This window comes from Bubalus bubalis, chromosome 5 (assembly GCF_019923935.1).
Source record: "Bubalus bubalis isolate 160015118507 breed Murrah chromosome 5, NDDB_SH_1, whole genome shotgun sequence".
NCBI lineage: Eukaryota > Metazoa > Chordata > Mammalia > Artiodactyla > Bovidae > Bubalus > Bubalus bubalis.
This window is the reverse complement of record NC_059161.1, coordinates 74,598,996-74,624,373: the sequence shown is the minus strand read 5'-3', so window position 1 is coordinate 74,624,373 and position 25,378 is coordinate 74,598,996. Positions and strand designations below refer to the sequence as shown.

The 25,378-nt window shown below is 42.8% G+C and overlaps 1 protein-coding gene across 4 annotated transcripts in view; it reads left to right on the top strand.

Moving 5' to 3' along the window:
• The window catches only part of LOC112585126, a 52,896-nt gene extending 31,377 nt beyond the window's left edge, over positions 1 to 21,519 (top strand). For 2 of the 4 annotated variants that reach the window (XM_044943218.2, XM_045165760.1), the window contains 2 exons: positions 4,490 to 4,537; positions 15,067 to 18,059. In XM_044943218.2, the coding sequence (XP_044799153.2) occupies positions 4,490 to 4,537; positions 15,067 to 15,143 (125 nt within the window). In that variant the 3' untranslated portion in view covers positions 15,144 to 18,059. Of the gene's footprint in view, positions 1 to 4,489; positions 4,538 to 15,066; positions 18,060 to 20,235; positions 20,363 to 20,956; positions 21,045 to 21,468 lie in introns of those variants that run through there. The other 2 variants (XM_044943220.2, XM_044943219.2) reach the window with 2 other exon arrangements.
• The last annotated feature ends 3,859 nt before the right edge of the window (positions 21,520 to 25,378 follow it).

Here is a 25,378-nt window from a genome sequence, read left to right as displayed (position 1 = left end):
GGGTGGGGTTGAATGAGTGGTTTGTCAAGGTTTCCTGGTTAGGGAAGCTTGCATTGGTGTTCTGGTGGGTGGAGCTGGATCTCTTCTCCCTGGAGTGCAATGAAGTGTCCAGTGTGAGTTTTGAGGTGTCTTGGGTTGGTTACTTTTGGCAGCCTGTATTTTAATGCTCAGGGTTATGTTCCTTTGTTGTTGGAGAATTAGCTTGGTATGTCTGGCTCTTGAACTTGTTGGTTCTTAGGTGGATTTTGGTTTCAGTGTAGGTATGGAGGCTTTGTATGAGCTCTTATTGATTAATGTTCCCTGGAGTCAGTATTTTTCTGGTATTCTCAAGTTTTGGATTTAAGTGTCCTGCCTCTGACTTTTAGTCTTATTCTTACAGTAGTCTCAATACTTCTGATCCATACAGCACTGATGATAAAGCATCTAGGTTAATGTTGAAAAGATTCTCCATAGTGAGGAACACCCAGAGAGGTTCACAGAGTTACATGGAGAAGAGAAGAGGGAGGAGGTAGATAGAAGTGACCAGAAAGAGAAGAGGGGGAATCAAAAGAGGAGAGAGCAATCTAGCCAGTAATCAATTTCCTATGTGCTCTCCAGAGTCTGGAACACTGAGAGAGGTTCATGGAGTTACAAAGAGAAGAGAAGAGGGAGGCAGGAGAAAGAGGTGGCCAGGAGGAGAGAGGGGAGTTAAAAGGAGAGAGACCAGTCTAGCCAATAGTCAGTTACCTAAGTGTTCTCCACAGCCCAGAACACCCAAAAAGATTCACAGAGTTGGGTAGAGAAGAGAAGGGGTAGGGAGGAGATAGAGGTGACCTGGGGGAGAAAAAGGATAATCAAAAGGGGAAGAAGGCAATCAAGCCAGTAATCACACTGCTAAGTAAAAATGGGTACTGAATATTGGATTCTTAAAGGTACAAAATTGATGACAAAAATCAAAAGGCAAAGATTAAAAATCTAGAGTAGATGTTAGACTCTCAAAAATACAATATTAAAAAAATCACAAAAATTATAAAAAATGTATTTATGAAATTCGCTTTAGAAATAGGGTGTGTTTTTTTGCAAGGTAATAGGTTACAAAAATGAAAATTAAAGGAGTAATAAAGAACTTTAAAAATTTTAAAAATTGAAAAATTAAAAATGGATAATAATAAAATATATCTAGGAGATTTCTGGAGATGTTGAGGGCAGTGTGGGGTCAGTTCAGTTTCAGATAGTTCCTTGTTCACACTTATACTTCTTTAGGTGTTTAGGCCCCTTCCAATGTAGTCAGTACTAACTCTGGGGTTTTAATCCGTTGCACCTGTAACTTCCAGAGCAGTTCCCTCTTCTTTGTTAATTTTGGCTTCCTCTGTTTGCAAGCCTCTTCAGTGTCTAATTTCTGCCCTGACACAAGCGGGCGGAGGTGGCCACTTATTTAGGCTTCAAAGGTTGTTGTTGAATCACGTGAATACACCGGGATTCTTGGCCCCCGGAGGAGAAGAATTCAATCCGGGGCCAGAGACGAGGCTTGATCACTCAGAGCTTTTGTGTAATAAAGTTTTATTAAAGTATAAAGGAGATAGAGAAAGCTTCTGACATAGGCATCAGAAGGGGGCAGAAAGAGTACCCACTTGCTAGTGTTAGCAATGAAGTTATATACTCTCCAATGAATCCAAAGAATGTCTGGAGGTTGTAAAGACCTCATCAGACCTACTCCCATAATTTACATTTTAAGATAACACTGTCCTCAGGCAGGATACATACTTGTAAAGACCAGGTCTACCCCATAATTTACATTTTAAGATAACATAAGGTTGAATCCAAAGACTGTCCTTAGGCAGGATACATTATTGTTATATAATCCTAAGGAATGTGGAGAAAGAAAAAAAGTTTGTCCTTTCTTCCTCCTTGAGAATTCCAGACCCCTCTCTCCTTGGGGACCCCTAGACTCCCTATCAACCTGCCTGGGAACTGACTCTCTCAGGCTCACTTGTTCAGTTCTGCTGTGGGAAGGGAGGAACACTGCAAACAAATAACACTGGCATGTGTGGGGAATGCTCGCAGTGTAGGGGGTCACACTGGGTTTGCCCCCACTCACGACTTGTGTGTTTTCCCAATCTACACTGCTCAGGCTCCAGGTTGCTCTGCAGAACTGTCCAAAGCCAGCCCTGGATTGCGTGCACTTCCCAGGTCTAAGCTGCTCAGGTTCAGGTTCTCAGGTACTCCACAAAGGCACAGAGTGTTGGGCCTGCGTTTAGTGCCCTTCTCAGGCCCAAGCAGTTCAGGAGACCAGGTGCTTGGTGATTGCACTCTCCTAGCTGGGTGGTGCATCTTATCACCTCCCTGGTCCCAGCCCCTCCATTTCCTGGGTGCACCGTGAGAGCACCATCTCAGGTGGGCCATGTGTCTCCTCTAGGGAGCTGATCCTGGCTGTGACCCTCCTGGTGGATGTCAGCCGTCCAGGATCCAGGAAAACTTCGTTAGTAACTGGGAGCCTTCTCACAGTTTGGTGGAGGATGCCATCTCTGGGGCCGAAATTGCCCCTCGCCTTCCAACTCTGGCTGTCACCTGGCTGCCTCTCTGCTTCCAGTGGGGGAGGGGTAGGTCCACAGCTGGCCAGCTCTCCTCTGGTATTCACTCAATCCTTTGTTCTGTGAGCGGGCCAAGCTGTGCCTCAGAGCTTTTTGCGGGAATGTTCTCACTCTCTCTCTCTCTCTCTTTTTTTTTTTTACTTCTTTTTGGCTATCCCACAGTTTTTGTTGCTATCTCACATTAGCTCCCTCAGCTTGTCCTCGGGGCATTCAGGTCCAGTCCCCAGCCTATGCATCCAGCCTGTGCCTCCCTGTTCAGCCCCTGCTCGCTGCTGGCGAATGCGAGCGACTGGGCTACCTCGCGTAAACTTTGGGTTCTTTTTTTTTTTTCCCCTCCCGGTTATGTTGTCCTCCAAGATTCCAAAACTCCCCACAGGCTCGCTGGTGAGAGGGTTTCCTGGTGTTAGGAAACTTCTCCCCCTTCATGACTCCCTCCCTGGGACGGGTTTCCAACCCTAACTCTTTTTTCTCTCTTTTTGTCTTTTATATTTTGTCCTACCTCCTTTTGAAGAGAACGGGCTGCCTTTCTGGGTGCCTGGTGTCCTCCTCAAGCTTTCAGAAGTTGTTCTGTGAAATTTGCTCAGCATTCAAATGACCTTTTGATGAATTTGTGGGGGAGAAAGTGGTCTCCCCGTCCTATTCTGCCATCTTAGCAACCTCCGAGACTATCCTTTCTTCACTTGGTAATTTTAGGAACTTGGCAAAGATATTTTGGCCACACATGTGTCAGTTTATTCAAGATTTCCTCCTTATGATTCATTGGTCTCTCTGCCTGTTTTGTTGCTGGTACAACACTGTTTTGACTGTTGTGGCATTCTTATCTGTTTTGAATTCAGGAAACCTGAAATCTCCATTGTCGTTCTTTGCTCTCAAGATTGTTTTTGCTCTTAGGTTTCTTTGGATTTCATAAGGTTTAGTATTTGGGCAGTGTTTTTTTTTTCTATTTCTATAAAAGTGACATGGGATTTTGTGAGTGGTTTCAATACATATGTACATCACTTTTAGGAGTATAGGAAGGTCAACAACACTAAATATTCCAGTCTATGAGTATGTATGCCATTCCACTTACTTCTCTCTTCTTTCTTTCAACAGTGTTCTATGGTTTTCAGAGTACAAAGCTTTCATTTCCTAATGAGCCTTTTCCATTGCCTTGCTTGGGTCCTCTAGAGTCAGGTATTAGGAAGATGGGCTCATGAAGAGAGTGAATGTCCCTCCCTCCCCTCTGTACCTACTCTCTGGTTACTTGTAGCACAGGATCACTAGGTCATGACCTTCACCTCTGCCTACAAATGAGCCCCCTACTGGGAATTTTATTTTAATCTGAGTGTTCACCTTAGTATTGGAATGTCCACAAGCATTCTCCCAATACCTGGTCTGGGTTCAAATGCCCCACGTATACCTACATGTGAATGATCTTATCAGGCCATCAGATCATCTGGAATAAACAAACAAACAAACAAACAAACCAGAGCAGGCAATTAGTTGCCTTTTTCCTGGTCTTTGAAGCTCTTAGAGCTGAACTTTCCAGTGTAGTATTAGATCTGCCTATTTATAACGAACATAGTTCAAACAATAATTAACTTGTTACATTAAGAAAATCACAGAAATCACACAACTGCTTGGTCACATTAGCCATATTTCAAGTGTGTCCATAAGTGTTGGAATTTCAGCTTTGTAAACTTGAATATAAGAGCTATATTGGGCCTTAGAAGTGTAAGGTTGAATGGTAATTCTCTCCACATCTCTCTCTCATGTAAATTTTGCAACTGTGATCAACACCTTGTTGAAAAGCTCTGACTCTTTCCTCCTGTGAACTTGGAGGAAAGACCAGGGAGATGCTATGTGAGCCAAGTGGAGGAGGAGAAATGGGTGGATCAACTTGTATAACTAAATTATTGCTCTTGATTGTCTTTCTACAGAGTGCTTCCTGCAAAGTATCAGCAGCAGTGATGAGGAAGAGAATGCAGGTAGGAAACAACTCTCAGGTGGGATTTAGAGGGAGAGGGTCCCAGGACCACTCAGATTACACCAGCTTCTTTGGAGATGAAGGAAGGTGAATATAAACTGAGAAGGAAGAAGGGAATATGTTTAGAAAGGTGATTTGTCTTTTTCATATTTTAATGATGTAATAGAGCTGTGTGTCCCTGTGCTTTATTGTGCTGTGCTTATATGCTGTGCTTATCTCTTCTTGCTTTACAATTAAGAAATATCTTTTCTCACAAGACTATTCTTTCCTTGTCCTTTCGCTGCCAAATGTGAAAGCCTAGGTTCTGGTTAGTACCTGCAGGGTATTACGTATGAGGGACTTTGGCTTTATGTTTAAATTCTCCTATGATGGCCACATCCTAGTGGGCACAAAAGTCTCATAGTCACTTGACACTGGAGACCAAGTTCTTGCAGTGAGTGTCAGGTAGTGGGTGAGACATGAACGCTCTCCCTCTGCATTTTCAGGATGTGTGGCTTCCCCTCACGTTTGTCCTCACTGTTTGTTCCTTGTATGAAGGGTGCTCTCAGGGTTGGATGAGTCAAAGTACACATGCTCTGGAATCCCTGCCTGGGTTGAGTCTCCTGGAGCTCATCTCAGCACCACACCTCCCCAAGGATGCTGTGCTGAAGGTGCTTCCATGTGAGAGCAGTCCATGTCCTCCTAAAGAACAGTATGGTTTCAGATTCTAGAGACTGTGAAGGGGCTGCTGGCTTTTTTATACATTTGCTCTCATAGCCCTGATGTCCTGGGACTGACCAGACCTAGGTCAGAGACTCAAAAGAGTAGGACTCTGGGTCACTGCTCCTCTAGAACTCACTACTCCCTCCAGAAAAAAAGCTCCAAATGGTTTTGATCACCATCTTTGCAAACTCCTCAACTCATTTACTTTTTATTTTATTATATGTTTTGCATTTGAGTTGTGCTGTTTTCCTTTATATTTTGAGTATAAGCTGCTTATCTGATGCATGGTTTGTAATTTTCTGGAGGTTATCTTTTCATCATAGTGAATGTTGAAGACACTACACTTTCCCTATTGTGCTGTCTTAGAAACCTGGTGAATTTCATTTGACCATGTATCTTTGAGTTTACTTGGGGCTCTTTATTCTGGTATTTAGGGCTATGCATCTGTTTTTATATAAGTATAATACAGCTTTGATTCTGATAATTTTGTAATGTGTTTTGAAATCAGGAGGTGAGAAACTTTGATCTTTGTTCTCAAGATTATTTTGTCTGTTTGGAGTCCTTAGTGATTCCATATATATTTTTAGATTTGTTTTTTCCATTTCTTTGAAAATGATGTTAATATTTTGACTGGTGTTGCAATGAAACTTTACTTGGCTTTGGGTAGTGTAGAAATGCCAACAGTACTAAGTCTCCAGTCTATGAGCATGATCTGTTATTTCAATTCTGTGCACCTTGTTTCACTCTCTCAGTGGGGTGTGTAGTGTTCATTGTGCTGGTCGTGTCTCTCTGAAGGCCCTGTGTCCCTCCCTCCCTGATTTCAGAGCCAGTGGTGGAGGGATGCGCTCATGAGGAGATGCAGTGTGCCTTGCTCCTCATCTCTTCTCTGATGATGTATCAGCACAGGGGCACTGGGCCCTGTGTCCATACCTGAACACCTGCTGGGAATTCCTCTAAAATCTGGGTGTTGACATTCTGTTTCAGTGTCCTAAAGGCTCATGAGTACATGCATGCATGAGCCCAGGAAGCACATACAAGTTAATCATCAAATCAGACCAGACAAATACTTGGCAGAAGCTGTTGGGCTACACTGCACAGGCCTTAAAGCCCTGTTCTTGCCTGGACTTGAGACCTAAGAAAGATTCCAGAGTCTACAGAGATATCAGAGGGTTTAATAGATGGGATGCCATATATCTGAAGGAAAAGGGTGCTGGAAAGACACCCACTGTGGATAGCAGGGGACAGGCAGAACACAGCAGCTACTGCATTCTTCCCTTAGGGGGGGATAAAGAGCATAACAGATACAGGGGGGATTAACAGCAGATTGGCTCATTTGTTACACTGGTTGCCATGGAAACCAGTATAGGGCAACATCCCTTTCTTAGCCCCTCAGCCTAAATACTTTTATGAGGCAGAATTCTTTTCTTTGTTAATCTATCAGCAAACAGCCATCTTGAAATGGCCAGAAAATGAACAGGGGATAAGAAGGAGAGAGGGGATAACATCGTATACATATTCATGTGTGATTAGTCACTCAGTGTGTCCAACTGTTTGTGATCCCATGGACTATATCCCACCAGGCTCCTCTGTCCATGGTATTCTCAAGGCAAGAATATTGAAGTGATTGCCATTTCCTCCTTCAGAGCATCTTCCCAACCCAGGGATAGAACCTATGTCCTTTATATTGGCAGGCAGGTTTTTACCACTGAGCTACCTGGGAAGCCCTACACTCTCCCTTGTACCAAAGTTCCCTAGTTTTCAAAAAACGGTTCTGCCAAAATCTGTCAGAAGTGTTAGAACAAGTGGTGCTTGTCTTAAGATTTGTTCAATCTTCCCTGGTGGCTCAGATTGTAAAGAATTCACCTACAGTGCAAGAGACCTGGGTTCGAACCCTGAGACAGGAAGATCCCTTGAAGAAAGAAATGACTATTCACTCCAATATTCTTGCCTGGAGAATTCCATGATAGAGGAGCCATGGGCTACAGCAAATGGGGTCACAGATTGACAAACACAACTGAGTGAATAAGCATGCACACACATATAAACCTATATAATGGCTGCTGTGTATTATAGTGTGGTAGCCACCTCCAGCTGTGACTGTTATAATTTGCTTAAAGGCATGTTTTACATGCGGAGAAGGCAATGGCACCCCACTCCAGTACTCTTGCCTGGAAAATCCCCATGGATGGAGGAGCCTGGTAGGCTGCAGTCCATGGGGTTGCTAAGAGTCGGACACGACTGAGCGACTTCACTTTCACTTTTCACTTTCACGCATTGGAGAAGGAAATGGCAACCCACTCCAGTGTTCTTGCCTGAAGAATCTCAGGGACGGGGGAGCCTGGTGGGCCGCCGTCTATGGGGTCGCACAGAGTCGGACACGACTGAAGCGACTTAGCAGCAGCAGCAGCATGCTCCTTCTGTGCCTGCTTTCTCGAAGGTTTTTTCATAAATGGATGTTGAATTTTGTCAAAGGCTTCCTCTGCATCTATGGAGATAATCATATGGCTTTTATCTTTCAGTTTGTTAGTGTAGTGCATCACATTGATTGATTTGTGAATGTTGAAGAACCCTTGCATCACTGGGCTAAAGCCCACTTGGTCATGGTGTATGATCTTTTTAACATGTTGTTGGATTCTCTTTGCTAGAATTTTGTTAAGGATTTTTGCATCTATGTTCATTAGTGATATTGGCCTGTAGTTTTCTTTTTTTGTGGCATCTTTGTCTGGTTTTGATATTAGGGTGATGGTGGCCTCAGAATAAGTTTGAAAGTTTACCTTCCTCTGCAGTTTTCTGGAAGAGTTTGAGTAGGATAGGTGTTAGCTCTTCTCTAAATTTTTGGTAGAATTCACCTGTGAAGCCATCTGGTCCTAGGCTTTTGTTTGTTGGAACATTTCTGATTACAGTTTTGATTTCTGTGTGTGTGATGTGTCTGTTAAGATTTTCTATTTCTTCTTGGTTCAGTTTGGAAAGTTATACTTTTCTTAGAATTTGTCCATTTCTTCCAAGTTTTCCATTTTATTGGCATAAAGTTGCTGATAGTAGTCTCTTATGATCCTTTGTATTTCTGTGTTGTCTGTTGTGACTTATCCATTTTCATTTCTAATTTTGTTGATTTGATTCTTCTCCCTTTTTTTCTTGATGAGTTTTGCTAATGGTTTGTCTATTTTATTTGTCTTCTCAAAGAATGAGCTTTTAGCTTTGTTGATTTTTGCTACAGTCTCTTTTGTTTCTTTTTCATTTATTTCTGCCCTAATTTTTGTGATTTCTTTCCTTCTACTAACCCTGGGGTTCTTTGTTGCTTCTTTTTCTAGTTGCTTTAGCTGTAGAGTTAGGTTATTTATTTGATTTTTTCTCTTCTTTCTTGAGGTAAGCTTGTATTGTTATTAACCTTCCCCTTAGCACTGCTTTTACTGAATCCCATAGGTTTTGGGTTCTTGTGTTTTCATTTTCATTCATTTCTATGCATATTTTTATTTCTTTTTTGATTTCTTCTGTGATTCGTTGGTTATTCAGAAGCATGTTGTTTAGCCTCTATATGTTTGTATTTTTAATTTGTTCCCAGTAGTTGACATCTAATCTTACTACATTGTGATCAGAAAAGATGTTTGGAATGATTTCAATTTTTTTTTTTTTTTTAATTTACCAAGGCTAGATTTATGGCCAAGCATGTGATCTATCTTGGAGAATGTTCTCTGTGCACTTGAGAAAAAGGTGAAATTCATTGTTTGGGGTGAAATATCCTATAGATATCAGTTAGGTCTCACTGGTCCATTTTACCATTTAAAGTTTGTGTATCCTTGCTAATTTTCAGTTTAGTTGATCTATCATAGGAGTAAGTGGGGTAGTAAAGTCTCCCACTATTATTGTGTTACTGTTAATTTCCCCTTTCACACTTGTGAGCATTTGCCTTACATATTGTGGTGCTCCTATGTTGGGTGCATATATATTTATAAGTGTTATATTTCTTTTTGGATTGATCCTTTGATCATTATGTAGTGTCCTTCTTTGACTGTTTTCACAGCCTTTATTTCAAAGTCTATTTTATCTGATATGAGTATTTCTATTCCTGCTTTCTTTTATTCTCCATTTGCATGAAATATATTTTTCCAGATATTCACTTTCAGTCTGTATGTGTTCCTTGTTTTGAAGTAGGTCTCTTGTAGACAACATATGTAGGGGTCTTGTTTTTTTATCCATTCAGCCAGTCTTTGTCTTTTGGTTGTGGCATTCAACCCATTTACATTTTAGGTAATTGTTGATAAGTATGATCCCTTTGCAATTTACTTTGCTGTTTTGGGTTCGAGTTTATAAACCTTTTCTGTGTTTCCTTTCTAGAGAAGATCCTTTGGCATTTGTTGAAGAGCTGGTTTGGTGGTGCTGAATTCTCTCAGCTTTTGCCTGTCTGAAAAGCTTTTTATTTCTCCTTCATATTTGAAAGATATTCTTGCTGGGTACAGTAATCTAGGTTGTAGGATTTTCTTTTTCATCACTTTAAGTATGTCCTGCCATTCCCATCTGGCCTGAAGAGTTTCTATTGAAAGATAAGCTGTTATCCTTATGGGAACCCCCTTGTGTGTTATTTGTTGTTTTTCCCTTGCTGTTTTAATATTTGTTCTTTGTGTTTGATCTTCATTAATTTTGATTAAAATGTGTCTTGGGGTGTTTCACATTGGGCTTATTCTTTTTGGGGTCTCTGGATTTCTTGGATTTGGGTGGCTATTTCCTTCCCCATTTTAGGGAAGTTTTCAATGATTATCTCAAGTATTTTCTCATGGCCTTTCTCTTTGTCTTCTTATTCTGAGACTCCTATGATTTAAATGTTGGGGAGTTTGACATTGTCCCAGAAGTCTCTGAATTTGTCCTCTTTTAATTCTTTCTTTTTTTTCCTCTATGCTTTATTTATTTCCACCATTCTATCTTTCACCTCACTTATCCTATCTTCTGCCTCATTTATTCTACTGTTGTTTCCCTCCAAAGTGTTTTTGACCTCGGTTATTGAATTATTCATTATTGACTCTTTTTTATTTCTTCTAGATTCTTGTTAAACATTTCTTGTATCTTCTCAAACTTTGTCTCCAGACTATTTATCTGTAACTCCATTTTGTTATCAAGATTTTGGATCATTTTTAATGCAAAATACTATCATTATTTTGAATTCTTTTTCAGGTAGACTCCCTATCTTCTCCTCTTTTGTTCTATTTGTTGGGCATTTATCATGTTCCTTTACCTGCTGAATAGTTCTCTGTCTTTCGTCTTGTTTATACTGCTGTGTTTGTGGTGGCCTTTCTGTATGCTGGAAGTTTGTGGTTCCTCTTTATTGTGGTAGTTCCTCCCCGTGGGTGGGGTTGAATGAGTGGTTTGTCAAGGTTTCCTGGTTAGGGAAGCTTGCATTGGTGTTCTGGTGGGTGGAGCTGGATCTCTTCTCCCTGGAGTGCAATGAAGTGTCCAGTGTGAGTTTTGAGGTGTCTTGGGTTGGTTACTTTTGGCAGCCTGTATTTTAATGCTCAGGGTTATGTTCCTTTGTTGTTGGAGAATTAGCTTGGTATGTCTGGCTCTTGAACTTGTTGGTTCTTAGGTGGATTTTGGTTTCAGTGTAGGTATGGAGGCTTTGTATGAGCTCTTATTGATTAATGTTCCCTGGAGTCAGTATTTTTCTGGTATTCTCAAGTTTTGGATTTAAGTGTCCTGCCTCTGACTTTTAGTCTTATTCTTACAGTAGTCTCAATACTTCTGATCCATACAGCACTGATGATAAAGCATCTAGGTTAATGTTGAAAAGATTCTCCATAGTGAGGAACACCCAGAGAGGTTCACAGAGTTACATGGAGAAGAGAAGAGGGAGGAGGTAGATAGAAGTGACCAGAAAGAGAAGAGGGGGAATCAAAAGAGGAGAGAGCAATCTAGCCAGTAATCAATTTCCTATGTGCTCTCCAGAGTCTGGAACACTGAGAGAGGTTCATGGAGTTACAAAGAGAAGAGAAGAGGGAGGCAGGAGAAAGAGGTGGCCAGGAGGAGAGAGGGGAGTTAAAAGGAGAGAGACCAGTCTAGCCAATAGTCAGTTACCTAAGTGTTCTCCACAGCCCAGAACACCCAAAAAGATTCACAGAGTTGGGTAGAGAAGAGAAGGGGTAGGGAGGAGATAGAGGTGACCTGGGGGAGAAAAAGGATAATCAAAAGGGGAAGAAGGCAATCAAGCCAGTAATCACACTGCTAAGTAAAAATGGGTACTGAATATTGGATTCTTAAAGGTACAAAATTGATGACAAAAATCAAAAGGCAAAGATTAAAAATCTAGAGTAGATGTTAGACTCTCAAAAATACAATATTAAAAAAATCACAAAAATTATAAAAAATGTATTTATGAAATTCGCTTTAGAAATAGGGTGTGTTTTTTTGCAAGGTAATAGGTTACAAAAATGAAAATTAAAGGAGTAATAAAGAACTTTAAAAATTTTAAAAATTGAAAAATTAAAAATGGATAATAATAAAATATATCTAGGAGATTTCTGGAGATGTTGAGGGCAGTGTGGGGTCAGTTCAGTTTCAGATAGTTCCTTGTTCACACTTATACTTCTTTAGGTGTTTAGGCCCCTTCCAATGTAGTCAGTACTAACTCTGGGGTTTTAATCCGTTGCACCTGTAACTTCCAGAGCAGTTCCCTCTTCTTTGTTAATTTTGGCTTCCTCTGTTTGCAAGCCTCTTCAGTGTCTAATTTCTGCCCTGACACAAGCGGGCGGAGGTGGCCACTTATTTAGGCTTCAAAGGTTGTTGTTGAATCACGTGAATACACCGGGATTCTTGGCCCCCGGAGGAGAAGAATTCAATCCGGGGCCAGAGACGAGGCTTGATCACTCAGAGCTTTTGTGTAATAAAGTTTTATTAAAGTATAAAGGAGATAGAGAAAGCTTCTGACATAGGCATCAGAAGGGGGCAGAAAGAGTACCCACTTGCTAGTGTTAGCAATGAAGTTATATACTCTCCAATGAATCCAAAGAATGTCTGGAGGTTGTAAAGACCTCATCAGACCTACTCCCATAATTTACATTTTAAGATAACACTGTCCTCAGGCAGGATACATACTTGTAAAGACCAGGTCTACCCCCATAATTTACATTTTAAGATAACATAAGGTTGAATCCAAAGACTGTCCTTAGGCAGGATACATTATTGTTATATAATCCTAAGGAATGTGGAGAAAGAAAAAAAGTTTGTCCTTTCTTCCTCCTTGAGAATTCCAGACCCCTCTCTCCTTGGGGACCCCTAGACTCCCTATCAACCTGCCTGGGAACTGACTCTCTCAGGCTCACTTGTTCAGTTCTGCTGTGGGAAGGGAGGAACACTGCAAACAAATAACACTGGCATGTGTGGGGAATGCTCGCAGTGTAGGGGGTCACACTGGGTTTGCCCCCACTCACGACTTGTGTGTTTTCCCAATCTACACTGCTCAGGCTCCAGGTTGCTCTGCAGAACTGTCCAAAGCCAGCCCTGGATTGCGTGCACTTCCCAGGTCTAAGCTGCTCAGGTTCAGGTTCTCAGGTACTCCACAAAGGCACAGAGTGTTGGGCCTGCGTTTAGTGCCCTTCTCAGGCCCAAGCAGTTCAGGAGACCAGGTGCTTGGTGATTGCACTCTCCTAGCTGGGTGGTGCATCTTATCACCTCCCTGGTCCCAGCCCCTCCATTTCCTGGGTGCACCGTGAGAGCACCATCTCAGGTGGGCCATGTGTCTCCTCTAGGGAGCTGATCCTGGCTGTGACCCTCCTGGTGGATGTCAGCCGTCCAGGATCCAGGAAAACTTCGTTAGTAACTGGGAGCCTTCTCACAGTTTGGTGGAGGATGCCATCTCTGGGGCCGAAATTGCCCCTCGCCTTCCAACTCTGGCTGTCACCTGGCTGCCTCTCTGCTTCCAGTGGGGGAGGGGTAGGTCCACAGCTGGCCAGCTCTCCTCTGGTATTCACTCAATCCTTTGTTCTGTGAGCGGGCCAAGCTGTGCCTCAGAGCTTTTTGCGGGAATGTTCTCACTCTCTCTCTCTCTCTCTTTTTTTTTTTTTACTTCTTTTTGGCTATCCCACAGTTTTTGTTGCTATCTCACATTAGCTCCCTCAGCTTGTCCTCGGGGCATTCAGGTCCAGTCCCCACCCTATGCATCCAGCCTGTGCCTCCCTGTTCAGCCCCTGCTCGCTGCTGGCGAATGCGAGCGACTGGGCTACCTCGCGTAAACTTTGGGTTCTTTTTTTTTTTTCCCCTCCCGGTTATGTTGTCCTCCAAGATTCCAAAACTCCCCACAGGCTCGCTGGTGAGAGGGTTTCCTGGTGTTAGGAAACTTCTCCCCCTTCATGACTCCCTCCCTGGGACGGGTTTCCAACCCTAACTCTTTTTTCTCTCTTTTTGTCTTTTATATTTTGTCCTACCTCCTTTTGAAGAGAACGGGCTGCCTTTCTGGGTGCCTGGTGTCCTCCTCAAGCTTTCAGAAGTTGTTCTGTGAAATTTGCTCAGCATTCAAATGACCTTTTGATGAATTTGTGGGGGAGAAAGTGGTCTCCCCGTCCTATTCTGCCATCTTAGCAACCTCCGAGACTATCCTTTCTTCACTTGGTAATTTTAGGAACTTGGCAAAGATATTTTGGCCACACATGTGTCAGTTTATTCAAGATTTCCTCCTTATGATTCATTGGTCTCTCTGCCTGTTTTGTTGCTGGTACAACACTGTTTTGACTGTTGTGGCATTCTTATCTGTTTTGAATTCAGGAAACCTGAAATCTCCATTGTCGTTCTTTGCTCTCAAGATTGTTTTTGCTCTTAGGTTTCTTTGGATTTCATAAGGTTTAGTATTTGGGCAGTGTTTTTTTTTTCTATTTCTATAAAAGTGACATGGGATTTTGTGAGTGGTTTCAATACATATGTACATCACTTTTAGGAGTATAGGAAGGTCAACAACACTAAATATTCCAGTCTATGAGTATGTATGCCATTCCACTTACTTCTCTCTTCTTTCTTTCAACAGTGTTCTATGGTTTTCAGAGTACAAAGCTTTCATTTCCTAATGAGCCTTTTCCATTGCCTTGCTTGGGTCCTCTAGAGTCAGGTATTAGGAAGATGGGCTCATGAAGAGAGTGAATGTCCCTCCCTCCCCTCTGTACCTACTCTCTGGTTACTTGTAGCACAGGATCACTAGGTCATGACCTTCACCTCTGCCTACAAATGAGCCCCCTACTGGGAATTTTATTTTAATCTGAGTGTTCACCTTAGTATTGGAATGTCCACAAGCATTCTCCCAATACCTGGTCTGGGTTCAAATGCCCCACGTATACCTACGTGTGAATGATCTTATCAGGCCATCAGATCATCTGGAATAAACAAACAAACAAACAAACAAACCAGAGCAGGCAATTAGTTGCCTTTTTCCTGGTCTTTGAAGCTCTTAGAGCTGAACTTTCCAGTGTAGTATTAGATCTGCCTATTTATAACGAACATAGTTCAAACAATAATTAACTTGTTACATTAAGAAAATCACAGAAATCACACAACTGCTTGGTCACATTAGCCATATTTCAAGTGTGTCCATAAGTGTTGGAATTTCAGCTTTGTAAACTTGAATATAAGAGCTATATTGGGCCTTAGAAGTGTAAGGTTGAATGGTAATTCTCTCCACATCTCTCTCTCATGTAAATTTTGCAACTGTGATCAACACCTTGTTGAAAAGCTCTGACTCTTTCCTCCTGTGAACTTGGAGGAAAGACCAGGGAGATGCTATGTGAGCCAAGTGGAGGAGGAGAAATGGGTGGATCAACTTGTATAACTAAATTATTGCTCTTGATTGTCTTTCTACAGAGTGCTTCCTGCAAAGTATCAGCAGCAGTGATGAGGAAGAGAATGCAGGTAGGAAACAACTCTCAGGTGGGATTTAGAGGGAGAGGGTCCCAGGACCACTCAGATTACACCAGCTTCTTTGGAGATGAAGGAAGGTGAATATAAACTGAGAAGGAAGAAGGGAATATGTTTAGAAAGGTGATTTGTCTTTTTCATATTTTAATGATGTAATAGAGCTGTGTGTCCCTGTGCTTTATTGTGCTGTGCTTATATGCTGTGCTTATCTCTTCTTGCTTTACAATTAAGAAATATCTTTTCTCACAAGACTATTCTTTCCTTGTCCTTTCGCTGCCAAATGTGAAAGCCTAGGTTCTGGTTAGTACCTGCAGGGTATTACGTATGAGGGACTTTGGCTTTATGTTTAAATTCTCCTATGATGGCCACATCCTAGTGGGCACAAAAGTCTCATAGTCACTTGACACTGGAGACCAAGTTCTTGCAGTGAGTGTCAGGTAGTGGGTGAGACATGAACGCTCTCCCTCTGCATTTTCAGGATGTGTGGCTTCCCCTCACGTTTGTCCTCACTGTTTGTTCCTTGTATGAAGGGTGCTCTCAGGGTTGGATGAGTCAAAGTACACATGCTCTGGAATCCCTGCCTGGGTTGAGTCTCCTGGAGCTCATCTCAGCACCACACCTCCCCAAGGATGCTGTGCTGAAGGTGCTTCCATGTGAGAGCAGTCCATGTCCTCCTAAAGAACAGTATGGTTTCAGATTCTAGAGACTGTGAAGGGGCTGCTGGCTTTTTTATACATTTGCTCTCATAGCCCTGATGTCCTGGGACTGACCAGACCTAGGTCAGAGACTCAAAAGAGTAGGACTCTGGGTCACTGCTCCTCTAGAACTCACTACTCCCTCCAGAAAAAAAGCTCCAAATGGTTTTGATCACCATCTTTGCAAACTCCTCAACTCATTTACTTTTTATTTTATTATATGTTTTGCATTTGAGTTGTGCTGTTTTCCTTTATATTTTGAGTATAAGCTGCTTATCTGATGCATGGTTTGTAATTTTCTGGAGGTTATCTTTTCATCATAGTGAATGTTGAAGACACTACACTTTCCCTATTGTGCTGTCTTAGAAACCTGGTGAATTTCATTTGACCATGTATCTTTGAGTTTACTTGGGGCTCTTTATTCTGGTATTTAGGGCTATGCATCTGTTTTTATATAAGTATAATACAGCTTTGATTCTGATAATTTTGTAATGTGTTTTGAAATCAGGAGGTGAGAAACTTTGATCTTTGTTCTCAAGATTATTTTGTCTGTTTGGAGTCCTTAGTGATTCCATATATATTTTTAGATTTGTTTTTTCCATTTCTTTGAAAATGATGTTAATATTTTGACTGGTGTTGCAATGAAACTTTACTTGGCTTTGGGTAGTGTAGAAATGCCAACAGTACTAAGTCTCCAGTCTATGAGCATGATCTGTTATTTCAATTCTGTGCACCTTGTTTCACTCTCTCAGTGGGGTGTGTAGTGTTCATTGTGCTGGTCGTGTCTCTCTGAAGGCCCTGTGTCCCTCCCTCCCTGATTTCAGAGCCAGTGGTGGAGGGATGCGCTCATGAGGAGATGCAGTGTGCCTTGCTCCTCATCTCTTCTCTGATGATGTATCAGCACAGGGGCACTGGGCCCTGTGTCCATACCTGAACACCTGCTGGGAATTCCTCTAAAATCTGGGTGTTGACATTCTGTTTCAGTGTCCTAAAGGCTCATGAGTACATGCATGCATGAGCCCAGGAAGCACATACAAGTTAATCATCAAATCAGACCAGACAAATACTTGGCAGAAGCTGTTGGGCTACACTGCACAGGCCTTAAAGCCCTGTTCTTGCCTGGACTTGAGACCTAAGAAAGATTCCAGAGTCTACAGAGATATCAGAGGGTTTAATAGATGGGATGCCATATATCTGAAGGAAAAGGGTGCTGGAAAGACACCCACTGTGGATAGCAGGGGACAGGCAGAACACAGCAGCTACTGCATTCTTCCCTTAGGGGGGGATAAAGAGCATAACAGATACAGGGGGGATTAACAGCAGATTGGCTCATTTGTTACACTGGTTGCCATGGAAACCAGTATAGGGCAACATCCCTTTCTTAGCCCCTCAGCCTAAATACTTTTATGAGGCAGAATTCTTTTCTTTGTTAATCTATCAGCAAACAGCCATCTTGAAATGGCCAGAAAATGAACAGGGGATAAGAAGGAGAGAGGGGATAACATCGTATACATATTCATGTGTGATTAGTCACTCAGTGTGTCCAACTGTTTGTGATCCCATGGACTATATCCCACCAGGCTCCTCTGTCCATGGTATTCTCAAGGCAAGAATATTGAAGTGATTGCCATTTCCTCCTTCAGAGCATCTTCCCAACCCAGGGATAGAACCTATGTCCTTTATATTGGCAGGCAGGTTTTTACCACTGAGCTACCTGGGAAGCCCTACACTCTCCCTTGTACCAAAGTTCCCTAGTTTTCAAAAAACTGTTCTGCCAAAATCTGTCAGAAGTGTTAGAACAAGTGGTGCTTGTCTTAAGATTTGTTCAATCTTCCCTGGTGGCTCAGATTGTAAAGAATTCACCTACAGTGCAAGAGACCTGGGTTCGAACCCTGAGACAGGAAGATCCCTTGAAGAAAGAAATGACTATTCACTCCAATATTCTTGCCTGGAGAATTCCATGATAGAGGAGCCATGGGCTACAGCAAATGGGGTCACAGATTGACAAACACAACTGAGTGAATAAGCATGCACACACATATAAACCTATATAATGGCTGCTGTGTATTATAGTGTGGTAGCCACCTCCAGCTGTGACTGTTATAATTTGCTTAAAGGCATGTTTTACATGCGGAGAAGGCAATGGCACCCCACTCCAGTACTCTTGCCTGGAAAATCCCCATGGATGGAGGAGCCTGGTAGGCTGCAGTCCATGGGGTTGCTAAGAGTCGGACACGACTGAGCGACTTCACTTTCACTTTTCACTTTCACGCATTGGAGAAGGAAATGGCAACCCACTCCAGTGTTCTTGCCTGAAGAATCTCAGGGACGGGGGAGCCTGGTGGGCCGCCGTCTATGGGGTCGCACAGAGTCAGACACGACTGAAGCGACTTAGCAGCAGCAGCATGTTTTACATGTGTCAAAACCTCTTGGAATTTCAGGTTGGTTACATGAAGGTGAGACCTCTAATGGGCCTGTAGAAGTGAGAGGCTGAGACTTGACTCTTTCAGCATCTCTATCTTTAGGTTTGCAACTGAAATCAGTGTCTTATTGAAGGGCTCTAACTGCACAGAGCACAGACGACTGCCACCTGCTATCCACAGTGGAGTGTCTCTTCAGGACCCTGGGAAAAAGATCAAAGTGATGCTGTGAGAGCCAGCAGGGCCTCAACTGGAGCAGAAGTGGGTGGGTCGCTCATTCTAATCACCTTGTTACTGATGGTTGTGTTTCTATGGAAGGCATTGTGGACAGCTTTTGGTGCAGTGGTAAGGAAGTGACACAGGCAGGAAACATTCAGTTGGGACCTGATAGGAGAGGGCTCCTGGAACTTTAGGGTTAAACACTCTGCTTGGAGGCTAAAGAGGGTGAACAGGAAATTAGGAAGAAGGAAATGTGTGTAGAGTTTTTACTTATTCTTTTAATATTTTAATGATATCATAGAGAAATTTTGTCCTGGACTTGCATTGAGTTCTGTTTTATAATCACCTTTTCTTTCTTTGCTCTTCAAAAATTAATTTTCCCATAAGAGATGCTGTTTTCTGCTTTTGTCACTGACTAATACAGAAGCTTGGATTCAGGTCAGCACATCTAGGGTATTGTGTACTGCAGACTCTGTTTTCTATTGCATGTTGAACTATGATGGTCATATCCTAGTGGGCACAATGCTCTCATTGTCACTTGACATTGGAAACCATGTACTTATAGCTCATGTGAGGTACTGTGTGAGATGTGAACTCTGTCCTGCTGAGCTTTCAGGACTTGTGACTTCCCCTCATGTTTGCCTTCCCTGTTAATTCCTCATGTAGAGGTCGCTCCCAGGGGTGGATGAGTCACAGCATACAGGCTCTGGGTCCCTGCCTGGGCTTGGTCTCCTGGAGCTCATTTCACCCTTAGCACACCAGCCAAGGCTGATGTGTTGAGGGTGCTTCCATGTGAGAGGTCCATGTCCAGCTGCTCCTAGAGACCCTCCATGGCTGCAGATTCTAGAGTCTGTGAAGGGGCCACTGGGCTTCTTCACACACTTGCTTTCACAGCCCTGCTGACCTGGCCTGGGATTGAGCAGTCCCAGCACAGCCTGTCCTGGGGGCACTGCTGCTCTCAGAACCCACTGCTCCATCCAGACAGACTTGCCCATTCTCCCCAACCCTAGGCTTGCCCCATCCTCAACCCTTTCCTTAACCTTTCCCAGGTTTCATCCCTCCAATTTTCCAAGTCTTAGTGCAAACCTGGCAGCTACCAGCTGTTTACAGAGAACCCCTGTCACATTATTCTGGCTAAATGAAATTGGAAGTATTTGCCTCTATCCTCTCTAGGGGTCTGGGAAACTGAAGGTGTCTTTGTGAGCATTAAACATCTCCCAGGTATCTAAAGTCACCCCAATAATGGGAGAGTCTCTGTTATGTGGAATTTTTGTCCTTCCCTCCCCCAGGGCTCAGCACACTCTCAGGTCCATGCCAGGTACTCCCTGAGAGGAATGGATTGGTTAATTAAATAATGGTCTGATTGGAGATGGTGACCATACACTTACGTTCCTTCTTCCAAAGTGTCCACGTTGGAGAACTCTAGGGCTGGTTGGAGGTTCAAGGAACAGGGACTAGAGGAGAGAAATGAGAAAGGAAGAGAGAGGAAACAGTGGAAGAAGGAGGCAAGCAAGGTTGTGAGCAGAGATGCATGGAGACAGTGACCACCTAGATGTGGAACAGGTTGACACGGCCTCATTCCTGGTCACATGTAGACAAGTTGAGGGTGGCAATAGGATGTTGGATGTCAGCAACCCACTTTTTCATTGCACAGTTGAAACACTGAGTCCCTGGGAAGTCCCTGGACTAAAGGACACCAGGGGTCCCAACGCCAGGCTGTGAGGAGCACAGGGTCCCCTGGTCACATCCTGACTCTAAGTCTCCCCTTTGCTTTCCCACAGACTCTCCACATGACTGCTGCCCTTAAAAGGTTGTTGAATCACGCGAATACACCGGGATTCTTGGCCCCCCGAGGAGAAGAATTCAATCCAGGGCCAGAGACGAGGCTTGATCGCTCAGAGCTTTTGTGTAATAAAGTTTTATTAAAGTATAAAGGAGATAGAGAAAGCTTCTGACATAGGCATCAGAAGGGGGCAGAAAGAGTACCCCCTTGCTAGTCTTTAGCTGGATGTTATATAGTCACTAGCAGTCTGTTAATGAAAGAAAGGAATGTCTTATAATTCAGAATAGCACCAGGCCCCTCGCCTATAAGATGCATTTTGGGATAATCTTGGGCCATAAAATAATTAACTTGAATCTTAAAGAAGGGCAGACCACCATACAAATAGTTTCATTTACATAGATTAGGGGAACAATATCTGAGTATAATATACTGGTTTGTCAAGTAGGTTTTGGGCCAAGAGGCGGAACCGACTTGGAGACAGAGTTTGGGGTAAAGGTGTAGTACATTAGCATAGCTTAAGACAAACATTTCCATAAGAAAAAGGCATTGGTTATCTCTAGGCTCAAGAATAGCTAACTTCAGGAGAAACCAGGTGTCATTATGGCAACACAGTATTTTAAGAGAAACCTCTCTTTAAATTTGTATAGAGAAGGAAAAAAATATTGCTAGTTTGTTTCCTCCTGCCGCTTAAGAGAGATAAAAATGTCTGACACTTGCAGGCTATGTCCTCCATTTGGAGACCTCCAGACACCAGAAAACTTCATGGAAGATATTGAAGATTTGGAGCAAGATAACAAGAATACGGAGGTCATTTATTTCTTCTCTCATATCTTTTAAATTTTTTCTCTTTTTCTGATCCATAGACTCTTTTTGCAACCCTTCCATATCTGCTCTTTCCATCTTTTAATATTATCCTTCTGGATAATCAAGGACCTGGTCTCTTGTAGGCACTTGGGGATCTGGGAACTTATATAAAATCTATGAAATCTGTCTGCAGCCCTCTTCCCCCATTTTCTTAGCATTGCCCTGGCTCCTGAACTCAGGTCTGCATCCTTGAACCTGGCTTTGTCACCATGAGTTGCCTGAGCAGGAGTTGAGGCTGTAATCAGTAGGTCAGGACCCACATGGCTGAAGGGGCCCCATGAAATTTGCACTGCCCTGGGCTACCTCATATGGTTGCTTTTCTGCCCTGGGAGGGCTTGGACCTGCCTGATGAATCTTTTCCTTCCAGATGTCAAAAAGCTCTCTGGTCATCTTTGTGAAGAGTGCTTTTGGGAATATCATCAATGATGAAGAAGAAGACCTGGAAGAGCAAGTGTGAACATGGGACCTGAGTTGAAAAGGTGAGGCAGATGAGGGCCCGTGTCTCCATCATGACCCCAATTCACTTTTTGGTGCTTCAGAAATAGGAGCAAAACCCCTGGGGTACGCTTCTGAGTGTGACCACAAAAGTGGAGATGAGAGTGTTGTAACAATCCATGCAGATGAGTGGAGGATGCCCTGAGCACATCTCCCCAGGGTACAGGTCCCGTCCACAGATGCCCCCGAGGTTGCTGGGCTGGCTTCTCTGACAGCTCTTACATTTGCGGGGAGGCTGGGGGCACTGTGGGGCCACCATGTGCAGGAGTCTAGGAGCTGCTGTTCCAGCATGTTCTCTTTGAAAATCCTCCCTGGGGGCTTCCTCATCAGAACCCAGCTCTGCCCTCTTAACCCCCTAAAGGCAGCAGGGGGCATCTCTAGTCTATCACCAGCTGCAGAGAGAAGTTGGGGCAGCCCCTCCCTCCCCAGTCCTAGGCTCCTGGGAACAGAGTGAAGGAGACACAGGCGCCCAGAGTTCATGCAGGCAGGAGTCACCTGGCAGCTCTGCATCCTTGTGGGTTCTCCCTGGTCCTGAGGGTCCCAGCCAGTCTATGGGTGCCCGAGTCAGGGGACCCTCCGGACCTGGAACTCTAGAGTCTTGGGTCACCTCATGCACCTTTCCTCAAGCTAAAGTTGGAGGTTCTGTAGAGGTTCTGTATGTGTCCAATTCCAACTAAAGAAACACCAGAATACAATTCAGTGGAATGTGCACTTGGCATGGTGGGGCTAAGAACCCGTCTGCCAATCAAGAGACACAGAGACTCAGGTTCAATCTCTGGGTAGGAAGATTCCCTGAAGAAGTAAAGGGCAATCCACTTCAATATTCTTGCCTGGAGAATCCCAGTGACTGAGTAGCCTGGTGGACTATAATCCACAGCATTGCACAGAGTCGGACATGACTGAAGCAAATGAGCAGCACACTTGGGATGAGTGGCAGGATTCAAGTTACTCATGTTCCTTTTATTTTTTTCCCAATTCTGTCATTGCTAGCATATCCTGTTTTATTACAGTTTAAAACACAGTGTCTTCTCTCAAATTTTAATGTTGCAATATGCTAAATAAATATAATGTACTTTTTAAATAATATAACAATATAATAACAATTTAAAATCATAAACCTCAGGAGTTTGGCCGGGGGTTAGAAATGATTATTCAGGAAAACAGAGACTTCAGGTGTCTGTCCATTTCTAATGCTCAGGTCTCAGGAGCAGTTGTACTGAGTGTAGGATGGGTGGGAAGATTCTCATACCTCCTGTGGCATCTGATCCCTGCTCCTCCCAGGGCCTAGAGGGAAGGGGAGACCCAAGCTTTTAGCTCTGGATCCCAGAGTGCCCTGTTCCTCTGCCTGGATCTCACTGTCCAGGGGACCCATCAGTTGAGGGTTGCCGGCTATATGCCCAGGTGTACTTGCTCCTGTGGGACATTTTTAAACAATTCCCGCTCACAGAAAACACCCTCACCAAAGAGCAGCAAACAGGCCCAGTGCCCTGTAGATCTGAGCCCCAAAGCCAAGTCTAGATCCTGGGAAGTCTTCTGGGTCCTGCACACCTTCCCCAGGGAGCCCTCTTCTGTCTGACTCTTAACCTCCCAGGGAGGTTCACCATCACCTGTGTTGGTGTTGTAGGCTCTGCTCTGAATCCCTGAAGACCTGGACCTGGATGCCATCGTGGACCCCAGCGGGGATGGAGCGCCCACAGCACCAGGAGCCTCACCTGGACCAGATCAAGGGAGGCCTCATTCCTTCTCTCCCGAGGGTCCTCATTTAGTACAGTTTCACTTGTTATGTTGTATAGATTTAGTATTAGTTTTTATCTATATGTTCCATATGTATCTATATGTTCTATATTTACATGTAAGTTTTTTCATTAAAATTTTTTATCTGTTACTTTTAAAATATTCTTTTGTAAAACACACATGCATAGAGTAGCTCCCTCAACAGAGGTAGAACTTAATCAATTGTTGTAAGCCAGTTACCTTAGTGTCCACCACCACGATCACTCCCCTTTGTATACAATTCAGTCTTTGTTGTCAAGGAACTGCAGATTTAGTTCTTACATCTGTCCTACTGTCATTGTCTTTAAGGATTCTGTTTTCTCATGTCTGTTCATTCCACTAGTCATAGGAGATCAATATGACCCTAGAACTTTCCCAACTTGTCAGGATTTTTCGAAACTCAGGCTGCTTTTGTGGTAAAAATTCATTATTCATCATTGCTCTCCTTTTGTAACTTAAGTGTGTTTCTCTCTTTTCTTCTAACAGAGAATTTCTCTCCAAAAAGGCTCTTAAAATTCTAGTTTTTATTCCCTTATATTTCTCCTGCTCTTTTATTCCAGCTGTGCAAAGGACTATATTCTCATGGTGAACATTTTGTCCCCGAAACTCATTTATTTTATAAGAGAAGTTTGTAAGTCTTAAACTCTCTCACCTAGCTTTCTCATCACCACATCCCTCTTCTTTTTGGTAATCACTTCTTTATTCTTTGTATCTATGACTACATTACTGTTTGGTTATTTTGGCTTATTGGTTTTGATATTCGGTTTCCATGTTTAAGTGACATCATACTGTATTGGTCACTCTGTTGGACTTATTATCCTTATTATCCTTAGCATAATACCCTCTAGCTCCAACCATGTTGTCACAAATAACAAGATTTCATTCTTCTATATGGCTGAGTAATAATCCATGCATACTACATCTTATGAATTTATCTCTTGATACAAACTTTGAAAAAATACCCATAGATGGAATTGCTTGATCATAAGGTATTTCTATTTTTAAAATTTTGGAAAAACTCCATACTTAGTGTATATGACTTAAGATATTCCCCAAAATGCAACCTAATACTTAAAGTTGGTATTTCCTGTAACTGAATTATTTAGACTGACACTTGCACACCTATAAAAACTGTAGAAGCAATTTTACATCATCTTGATTAGAAAGCAACTTTTGATCTGTATTGAAGAACGCAATGGAACCCCACTCCAGTACTCTTGCCTGGAAAATCCCATGGATGGAGGAGCCTGGTAGGGCTGCAGTCCATGGGGTTGCTAAGAGTCAGACACGACTGAGCAATTTCACTTTCACTTTTCACTTTCATGCATTGGAGAAGGAAATGGCAACCCACTCCAGTGTTCTTGCCTGGAAAATCCCAGGGATGGGGCAGCCTGGTGGGCTGCCGTCTATGGGGTCGCACAGAGTCTGACATGACTGAAGTGACTTACCAGCAGCAGATCTGTGTTATTGGATTAGTTGGGAGGATCAAGTTTGGAATGCAGAATTATGGAGAAAAGAGACACAGAAAGGGTGGGAATGCATAAAAATGTAGATTTTGCTACAGAGACCAAGTTCATCCTGCTCACCACATAACAGAACAATAAATCCAGAGGCAAGCTGTTGCATTGTGGAATAGCAACTTTATTCAGAAATCAAGCTGACCAAGATGATGGACTAATTTGACTCCAAAGAACCATCTTACTCAATTTATAATTCAAGATTTTTTATATTTAAAGGGGTTATGGCTGATTGTTGCAAATATTTTAGTACCAGAATCCTTTGTTCTTGCAGCTGTGTAATCAGTGTTCTTATATATAAACCTCCAAAAAAAAAAGAATGATAATCATTGTTCTGCATCTTTTAAATATGTGTATATATATACACATACATGTATGTGTGTGTGTATATATATATATATATATATATATAATTGAAGTATAGTTGACTTACAATGGTTCAGGTGCACAGCAAGGTGATTCAGCTATCTATATACACATATTATTTTTGAT